Source organism: Somniosus microcephalus, unplaced genomic scaffold (assembly GCF_052327205.1).
Source record: "Somniosus microcephalus isolate GS21.2 unplaced genomic scaffold, FLI_Smic_1.0 unresolved_chr6, whole genome shotgun sequence".
In the NCBI taxonomy this organism is placed as follows: Eukaryota; Metazoa; Chordata; class Chondrichthyes; order Squaliformes; family Somniosidae; genus Somniosus; species Somniosus microcephalus.
Genome location: NW_028225184.1, coordinates 11,066,650 through 11,076,466, shown reverse-complemented (window position 1 = coordinate 11,076,466; position 9,817 = coordinate 11,066,650). Strand labels below are relative to the sequence as shown.

General features: G+C 51.1%; 1 protein-coding gene across 1 annotated transcript in view; it reads left to right on the top strand.

Annotated features, from left to right (window-relative positions):
- Positions 1-332: 332 nt before the first annotated feature.
- Positions 333-9,817, top strand: part of LOC147087058 (paired amphipathic helix protein Sin3b-like) — a 45,095-nt gene continuing 35,610 nt past the window's right edge. The window contains 7 exon segments of the mRNA XM_085978027.1: positions 333-521; positions 1,676-1,794; positions 3,430-3,640; positions 4,588-4,704; positions 6,712-6,950; positions 7,363-7,546; positions 8,941-9,721. Of these exon segments, the coding sequence (XP_085834153.1) occupies positions 348-521; positions 1,676-1,794; positions 3,430-3,640; positions 4,588-4,704; positions 6,712-6,950; positions 7,363-7,546; positions 8,941-9,721 (1,825 nt within the window). The 5' untranslated portion in view covers positions 333-347.

The following is a 9,817-nucleotide window of genomic DNA, read 5'->3' as shown; positions in this document are numbered from 1 at the left end:
ATAGGATTACACAGGATATACAGCACAGAAACAGGCCATTCGGCCCAACCAGTCCATGCCGGCGTTTATGCTCCACATGAGTTCGATACAGACCTGTTTGAATGAAGGCAAATGCACCCAGGTTGGGATAATCTGGTGCGTCCTGGAGTTTGGTTCAGTCAGTGTGTTACCGAGTGATTGTAATGAATTGTTTTGCTAGCTGTTTCTAGTTTACTTCACTCGCTGAGTGAGGTGTTCCAGAGGCTGTTGCAGCTGCTCGTGTGTCTGGCCCACAGGGCACTTTCATTCCTTGCTCCGTCTCTGCTGCCCCAGCCTGTGACGGCACTTCAACATGTGGCAATAATCGGATGCATGGTGCAACCCTCACCTACTGCCCTGTTTGTGTTGTTTCTGCTCACTGCTCTGTCTATCTTTATTTAAATGTTTTTCAGAAAAAGCTGAAGTTGTCAAGTGTGAAGGACCGGTCACTGGCCTCCGCGGGCAAGCATGGCACCCTGCGAGAGTTCAGCTTCTTCGACAGAGTGAGTTAGCTGACTGCACGTGGCTAACAAGGGTGGTGGAGGCAGATTCAATTGTGGCTTTCAAAGGGGAATTCGATAAGTACCTGGGAGTGGGACTAGCTGAAGTGCTGTTGCAGAGAGCTGGCAGGGGCTCGACAGGCCGAATGCTCCTTCTGTGCTGATTTACACTCAGTGCTTCTTCCTAAATTTTAAAGGGGCTGCAGGAACAGAGAGACCTGGGGGTGGGCGTACACCAGTTTTTGAAGGTGGCTGGACAAGTTGAGAAGGCTGTTAAAGTAAGGCTTTATTAATAGAGGAACAGAGTACAAAAGCAAGGAAGTTATGCTGAACCTTTATAAATCACTGGTTCGGCCCCAGCTGGAGTATTGTGTCCGATTCTGGGCACCGCACTTTAGGAAGGATGTCAAGGCCTGGGAGAGGGTGCAGAGGAGATTTACCAGAATGGTGCCAGGGATGAGGGACTTCAGTTACGTGGAGAGACTGGAGAAGCTGGGGTTGTTCTCCTTAGAGCAGAGAAGGTTAAGAGGAGATTTAATTGAGGTGTTCAAAATCATGAGGGTTTTTGATAGAGTAAATAAGGAGAAACTGTGTCCAGTGGCAGGAGGGTCGGTAACCAGAGGACACAGATTTAAGGTAAGTGGCAAAAGAACCAGAGGGGAGATGAGAACTTTTTTTTTACGCAGCGAGTTGTTGTGATCTGGAATGCGCTGCCTGAAAGGGCGGTGGGAGCAGATTCAATAGTAACTTTCAAAAGGGAATTGGAGAAATACTTGAAGGGGTAAATGTGCCAGGCTGTGGGGAAAGAGCCGGGGAGTGGGACTGATTGGAGAGCTCGCTCAAAGAGCCGGCACAGGCACGATGGGCCGAATGTCGTCCTTCAGTGCTGATGATTCCAGTGGCCTTTCGCTGTCTGCTAGTTGTCTGGCAGGGCGGAGTTGCTGTAACGGGTGCTGCTGATCAGTGAAACACTTGTACACAGAGCGGTGCCTAGGTGGTTGTGGAGCCACTGCACGGGGCAGTTTGCTCATCACTCCGTGGGGTATCTTCACTCTATGCCTGGCTGCCTGTTTTAGCTGAATGCAGGGATGCTCCTTGTGCAGTGGAGTCGAGTGAGGAGTGTGCGACTCTCTGATTGCTTGGATTTCTTCCCTCAGGTGCGCAGGATCCTGAAGAGCCAGGAAGTGTACGAGAACTTCTTGCGCTGCATCGCCCTGTTCAACCAGGAGGTAGTGTCTGGCTCTGAGCTCCTCCAGTTGGTCACTCCATTCCTGGGGTAAGTCGGTGCAGCTCGTCCACTGGTTCTGACCGCAGGATGGAAACTCCCGACAGCATCGGTCCGGTGTTTTCATTCTCGGCTTCCTTTAGAAACCTGCGAAACTCACGGTGAATGCTGGTTGATTCTGCGTGTCTCCTCGGTCTGAGTGGGTTTCAAGTACAAGACTCCATTAATGGAGTCCGTTTCCAGTGATGCAAAAATGATGAGCTTGTTCGAGGCAGATTCATTCAGTCTGTGCAAGCTGCTTTTTAATAAGAGTGGCTGGAAGCGGGATTTTAAATTCCTTTTTACACGTGTGTGCGATATCAGTGAAGAGTAACTGCTGAAAGCCGACTGCTAATGGTGATTGGGCTGGATCTACATTTTTTCAAATGTATTAAAGATTTTCATTGCATTGCATGGGAATATTTTTATATGTGGAAAGGGAAGTTAGGATTTGAGTTAGCAGCTGATCTCACTACTGTGAAAAGCTGAAGAGGGGGGTTCCTCCACTGATAGGTACTCATGCCTGTTTCATCTTTTCTCTCAACTTTTTCAATCTCTCCATGTCTCTCTCTGTCTCTCTCTCGCTGTCTCTCTCTCTCTCTCTCTCTCTCTCTCTCTCGGTCGGTCTCTCTCTCTCGGTCTCTCTCTCGGTCGGTCTCTCTCTCTGTCTCTCTCTCTCTCTCGGTCGGTCTCTCTCTCTCTCTCTCGGTCTCTCTCTCTCTCGGTCTCTCTCTCTCGGTCTCTCTCGGTCTCTCTCGGTCTCTCTCGGTCTCTCTCTCTCGGTCTCACTCTCTCGGTCTCTCTCGGTCTCTCTCTCGGTCTCTCTCTCTCTCGGTCTCTCTCTCTCTCGGTCTCTCTCTCTCTCGGTCTCTCTCTCTCGGTCTCTCTCTCGCTCTCTCTCGGTCTCTCTCTCTCTCGGTCTCTCTCTCTCGGTCTCTCTCGGTCTCGCTCTCTCTCTGTCGGTCTCTCTCTCTCACTCTCGGTCTCTCTCTCGGTCTCTCTCGGTCTCACTCTCGGTCTCTCTCTCTCTCTCGGTCGGTCTCTCGGTCTCTCTCTCGGTCCCTCTCTCTCTCGGTCTCTCTCTCTCTCGGTCTCGGTCTCTCTCTCTCTCGGTCTCTCTCTCGGTCTCTCTCTCTCGGTCCGTCTCTCTCTCTCGGTCCCTCTCTCTCTCGGTCTCGGTCTCTCTCTCTCTCGGTCTCGGTCTCTCTCTCGCTCGGTCTCTCTCTCGGTCTCTCTCTCGGTCTCTCTCTCGGTTTCTCTCTCTCTCGGTCTCTCTCTCTCTCTCGGTCTCTCTCTCTCGGTCCCTCGGTCTCTCTCTCTCTCGGCCTCTCTCTCGGTCTCTCTCTCTCTGCCTGTCTCTCTGCCTGTCGCGCTCTCTGCCGCTCTCTCTCTGTCTGGCCCTCTCTCTCTCTCTCTCGGCCTCTCGCTCTCTCTCTCTCTCGGCCTCTCGCGCGCTCTCTCTCTCTCTCGGCCTCTCGCTCTCTCTCGGCCTCTCGCTCTCTCTCTCTCTCTCGGCCTCTCGCTCTCGCTCTCTCTCGGCCTCTCGCTCTCTCTCGGCCTCTCGCTCTCTCTCGGCCTCTCGCTCTCTCTCGGCCTCTCGCTCTCTCTCTCTCGGTCTCTCTCTCTCTCTCTCTGTCTCTCAAACAGGAAGTTCCCTGAGCTTTTTGCACGTTTCAAGTCGTTCTTGGGTCAGCGGGAGCTCTCCCTCACACAGCCGTTGCAGAGAGACCGACCGGTGGATGGAATTGCCCGGGAGATCGACTATGCTTCGTGTAAGAGGCTGGGCTCCAGTTACAGAGCTCTGCCCAAAACCTACCAGCAACCCAAGTGCAGCGGGCGGACTGCAGTCTGCAAGGAGGTACGAGCAGTTCCACAGACACTGGCGCAAATCCAGTCTTGGTGGTTGTTTTATTGATGTACTGAAACTAGAGGTACTTTAAAATAAGGAGGGTGTAAGAGATGTGTGTGAGGGTATTACAGGAGTGTGACCCACAACTGCGATCTCTGGGTGAAAGATCTTCTGACTCTCCGCTCTCACTCCTAACGTCCCCCCTTTAACGCGAGTCCCCAGGACTCGAGCCCTTGCCTGAATCAGTTCGCCCGTTTCCCTTCAGGATTTCCCAACTTCCTTTCACCTTTCCTTAAAACTTAAATTCCTGATGCCCAGGACCATCATTTCAGTTTATTTAACAAGTGGCCCTGAATTTAAAAATCTCTGGGGTTCTATTTCTCGAAGTCTCCGTTCTCAGTGCCTGAAACACTCGAGGAGCTGAATTCCTGCGTTGGCGACTCTCTCCTCGCTCTGGAAGCTGGAGGGGTGATGTTTCTGGATGTGAAATAACACTCGCCCGGTGCACATCGCACGCTCACACCCGCCGCCGGTGCACACACTCAGCTCACCCGGTGTCCAGCTCACACCCCGGTGTACAGCACAGCTCGCGCCCCGGTGTCCCGCTCGCGCCCCGGTGTCCCGCACAGCTCGCGCCCCGGTGTCCCGCACAGCTCGCGCCCCGGTGTCCCGCACAGCTCGCGCCCCGGTGTCCCGCACAGCTCGCGCCCCGGTGTCCCGCTCGCGCCCCGGTGTCCCGCACAGCTCGCGCCCCGGTGTCCCGCTCGCGCCCCGGTGTCCCGCTCGCGCCCCGGTGGTTCGAACGTTAGAAGTCTTGTTACTCGAAGAGTTTAATTTTGTTAGTTATTTCATTCACTTTCCACCATCCTTGAGCCCACAGATCTCGCCAGGCACCCGTCAGTCTTCACCGATTCTGCCTCTGACTGATGTGCTCTTATTTCACACTCCCTGTTTAGGTTCTCAATGACACCTGGGTCTCATTCCCCTCTTGGTCAGAAGATTCCACCTTTGTAAGCTCCAAGAAAACCCCGTATGAGGAGCAGCTTCATCGCTGTGAGGACGAGAGGTTTGAGGTAATGAACTGGCTTTCAAAAACAGAACGTGCTGCAAACACTCAGCAAGTCAGGCACAGCATCTGTGGGCAGAATTAATGTTTCAGGCTTAGGAACATAGGAACAGGAGGAGGCCATTCAGTCCCTCGAGCCTGTTCCGCCATTCAGTGAGATCAGGGCTGACCTGCGACCTAACTCCATGTACCCGTCTTTGGCCCATATCCCTTAATACCTTAGGTTAACAAAAACCTATCAATCTCTGATTTAAACTTAATACTTGATCTGGCATCAATTGCCAAAAAAATGCTGGAAAAACTCAGCAGGCCAGGCAACATCTGTGGAGAGAGAAATAGAGTCAAAGTCATTTTCTGTTGTTATTTCAGATTTCCAGCATCTGCAGTATTTTGCTATCGTACTAGCATCAATTGCCTTTTGCGGAAGAGAGTTCCAAACTTCTACAATCCTTTGTGTGTAGAAGTGTTTCCTAACTTCACTCCTGAAAGGTCTGGCTCTAATTTTTAGACTCTGCCCCCTAGTCCTAGAATCCCCAACCAGCAGAAATAGTTTCTCTCTCTCTCCCCTCTCTGTTCCCCTTAATATCATGAAAACTTCGATCAGATCACCCCTTAACCTTCTAAATTCCAGGGAATACAACCCTAGTTTGTGTAATCTCTCCTCGTAACTTAACCCTTGGAGTCCGGGTATCATTCTGGTAAACCTACGCTGCTCTCCCTCCAAGGCCAATATATCCTTCCTAAGGTGTGGTGCCCAGAACTGCTCCCAGTGCTCCAGGTGTGGTCTAACCAGGGCTTTGTACAGCTGCAGCATAACTTCTACCCCCTTGTACTCTTGTCCTCTAGATATAAAGGCCAGCATTCCATTCGCCTTTTTGATTATTTTCTGTACCTGTTCCTGACATTTTAATGATCTGTGTACCTGGACGCCCCCGAGTTTCTTTGGACCTCCACTGTTTTTAGTTTTTCACCATTTAGAAAGTTCCCTGTTCGATCCTCTTTAGGTCCAAAGTGGATGACCTCACATTTGCCTACATTGAAATCCATTTGCCACAGTTTTGCCCATTCACTTAATCTGTCGATATCCCTCTCTCCTCGGATGCTGCCTGACCTGAGTGTTTCCAGCATTTTCTGTGATTTCAGATTTCCAGCATCCGCAGTATTTTGCTATTGTCCCTTTGTAATTTTATGCTTTCATCTACAATGCCGCCTATATTTGTGTCGTCAGCAAATCTGCTGTTCTTTGTATCTTTCCCATTCGCCAGGATCTGTGCTATTTTTTGCATTTGTGTATGCTTTTTCTTTTAGTTTTATACTGTCCCTTACCTCTTTAGTCGTCCACGGCTGGTTTATTGGCAATTGGAACTCTTGCCCCTCGGGTATAAACTGGTTCTGTATCACCTTAACTTCTTTTTTGAACATCTCCACTGATCTCCTGTCATTTTACCCATTAACAGATTTGCCCAGTTTACTGTGGACAGTCTCAGCCTCATCCCGTTGAAGTCGTCCTTACCTAAATCTAGAATCTTAGTAGCTGTTTCATGTTTCTCCCTTTCAAACACTACGTTGAACTTGATCATGTTATGATCACTATTGGATAAATGTTCACGCACAGTGAGGCTGTTAACTAAATCTGGCTCATTACTAAATCTAACATGACATTCCCCTCTAGGACATATTGTTGTCGAAAACTATCCCGGACACTCAAGAAATTCACTACCTTTCTGACAGGTGCTGGTCTGTTTATCCCAATCTATGTGAAAGTTAAAATCCCCCATTAAAACCACACTGCCTTTGCTACACGCCCAGCACCACAGCTCGCTTTCAGTTTGCGCTGTCACCTGATGTTGGGGGAGGGGAGGGGAGGGGGTGCCTTGTCTGCTCTGGGATTGGGTTTGGGGAAGGGTAGGTTGCCACGGTTACTCTGGAATTGGGTTTGGAGAGGGGTTGCCATGGTTACTCTGCTGCAATTAGTAATTGGATATCTACTTCTGGACTGTTTCTTTACAAATAGCTTGACGTTGTCCTGGAAACCAATCTCGCCACAATCCGTGTGCTTGAGAGCATGCAGAAGAAACTGACTCGGATGTCTCCGGAGGATCAGGATAAATACCGTCTGGATAATTGTCTGGGAGGGACATCGGAGGTCATTCACCGCAGAGCCATCTATCGTATCTATGGAGATAAAGCACCAGAAATAATTGATGGACTCAAGAAAAATCCGGCAACCGCTGTACCTGTGGTGCTGAAAAGGTGAGCTTTAATATGACAGGACGTCCCAGCGTGGCTCTGTCATCAATCAAACCTTCAGGACACACCAGAATCATAGAATGTTACAGGACAGAAAGGCCGTTTGGCCCATTGTACCTGTGCTGGCTCACTCAAAGAGCTATCCACTTAATCCTTTTAATTCGGGGGTGGGGGGTTCAGGTGGGGGCAGGGGTTTCGGGACCTGCGGTGGCGGGGGGGTTCGGGGACGGAGAGTTTGGGGGAGAGGGGTTCGTTGTTTAGCTTTTTGTGCTGGTGATTCTGTGCAAACACTGAAGGAAAGCCAGGCACTAGCGGGAATTCATTGTTCTTGCTGAGTCTTATTCCTCAAATCCAAGCCCGCAGTCTGCAGACGAGTTACAGATTTGGAAGTTTTGTTAAATTTGGTCTGTTGCAGGTTGAAAGCCAAGGAGGAGGAGTGGCGGGAGGCACAGCAAGGGTTCAATAAGATCTGGCGGGAGCAGTACGAGAAATCCTACCTGAAATCACTGGATCACCAGGGTGTCAACTTCAAACAGAACGACACCAAGGCGCTGCGCTCCAAGAGTCTGCTGAACGAGATCGAGAGCGTTTACGATGAGGTAACCGGACATTTCCCCAATGACAGACTGCAGCTTACCGGTTAAAGGGCGAGTGTTGTAAACCGCGCCTGGGGAGGGATGCTCCTCTGTTTAATTTACTGGCGGTGAGCCTCATTAACAAGGCCAAAGACCCAGAGACGGCCCACAATGAGGGGTTTAACACCTCTGGAAATGGTGCAGACACCCTGTAAGAACCCGTCTGAGGGCTGACGTTTGGTTTAAGTATTTTTAATCTTTCGCTGCTGGAAGCTTGTTTCAGGAACAATATTCTGGCCGAGGAAAGGGACTGAGGGGCAAGGGAGAGTTCAACAGCAGTAACGGGCTCTGAGAGATGGGAGGGGGCACACTTTCTGTTTTATTACAGATTTCCAGTTTTTCGTTTTATCTCCACTGGGGGAATGATTCCCATAACTATAACCAGGTTAGGGTCAGTCAGTCCTGGGTCTATAACCAGGTTAGGGTCAGTCAGTCCTGGGTCTATAACCAGGTTAGGGTCAGTCAGTCCTGGGTCTATAACCAGATTAGGGTCAGTCAGTCCTGGGACAATAACCAGGTTAGAGTCAGTCAGTCCTGGGTCTATAACCAGGTTAGGGTCAGTCAGTCAGTCAGTCCTGGGTCTATAACCAGGTTAGAGTCAGTCAGTCCTGGGTCCATAACCAGGTTAGGGTCAGTCAGTCAGTCAGTCGTGGGTCTATAACCAGGTTAGAGTCAGTCAGTCCTGGGTCTATAACCAGGTTAGGGTCAGTCAGTCCTGGGACTATAACCAGGTTAGGGTCAGTCAGTCAGTCAGTCCTGGGTCTATAACCAGGTTAGAGTCAGTCAGTCCTGGGTCTATAACCAGGTTAGAGTCAGTCAGTCCTGGGTCTATAACCAGGTTAGAGTCAGTCAGTCCTGGGACTATAACCAGGTTAGGGTCAGTCAGTCAGTCAGTCCTGGGTCTATAACCAGGTTAGAGTCAGTCAGTCCTGGGTCTATAACCAGGTTAGAGTCAGTCAGTCCTGGGTCTATAACCAGGTTAGAGTCAGTCAGTCCTGGGTCTATAACCAGGTTAGAGTCAGTCAGTCCTGGGTCTATAACCAGGTTAGAGTCAGTCAGTCCTGGGTCTATAACCAGATTAGGGTCAGTCAGTCAGTCCTGGGTCTATAACCAGGTTAGAGTCAGTCAGTCCTGGGACAATAACCAGGCTAGAGTCAGTCAGTCGGTCCTGGGACTATAACCAGGTTAGAGTCAGTCAGTCAGTCCTGGGACTATAACCAGGTTAGAGTCAGTCAGTCCTGGGACAATAACCAGGTTAGAGTCAGTCAGTCGGTCCTGGGACTGTAACCCTCAGTATTTTTCTGTCTGGTACAATGTAAGGACTCGGGGCGTTAACCCTTTCTGTTCTGTTGGTTTAGCGCCAGGAGCAGAGCTCCGAGGAGGGCGGCCCGGGTATCGCTGGACCGCACCTGATGTTCGTGTACGAGGATAAGCAGATCATGGAGGATGCTGCTTCTCTCATCATTTACCACGTGAAGCGGCAGCCCACCATTCAGAAGGAGGACAAGGATCACATTAAGCGCATCATCTACCACTTTGTGCCGGACTTGTTCTTTTCGCAGCGCGGTGAGCTGAGCGAGTCGGAGGATTCGACGGACGAGGAGATGGAGAGTGATCAGCGGCACAGTGTGGGCAACAACGTGGACTCGGGGCCGAAAGAAGCAGAGTCTCCGCAGAGCAGCCTGGCTGAGGAACGGCTGGACCTGCGCGACCAAGTGGCCGAATATCAGAAGAACTTGGACGATGTCTACAATCTCTTCTTTGTTAATAACAACTGGTACTTTTTCCTGAGGCTCCATCAGATTCTGTGCTTCCGGCTGCTGCGCATTTACAGACAGGCAGAGAAACAGCTGCTGGAATATCAGGTGGAGAAGGAGAAGGAGAAACAATTACAGGAGGGAAAGAAAGATAAAGCGAGCGACCCCGCCGTGGAGCTCCGGCTCAAACAGCAAAGTATGATTCACTTCCAAAAGATTTGCTCTCTTCGCCCTCCATCTCCCGACGGTGCTGGCAGGAGGAGGCCATTCAGCCCCTCGAGCCCGTCCGCCATTCACTTCGCTCACGTGAATCCAGTCAGTGAGAGTTCGCAGGCTGTGTTCAGGAGGCACCACCTCCGAGCCCTCGCCGCCCCCTCGCCTCGTGTCCCCCCCCTCGCCTCGTGTCCCCCCCCTCGCCTCGTGTCCCCCCCCTCGCCTCGTCCCCCCCCTCGCCTCGTCCCCCCCTCGCCTCGTCCCC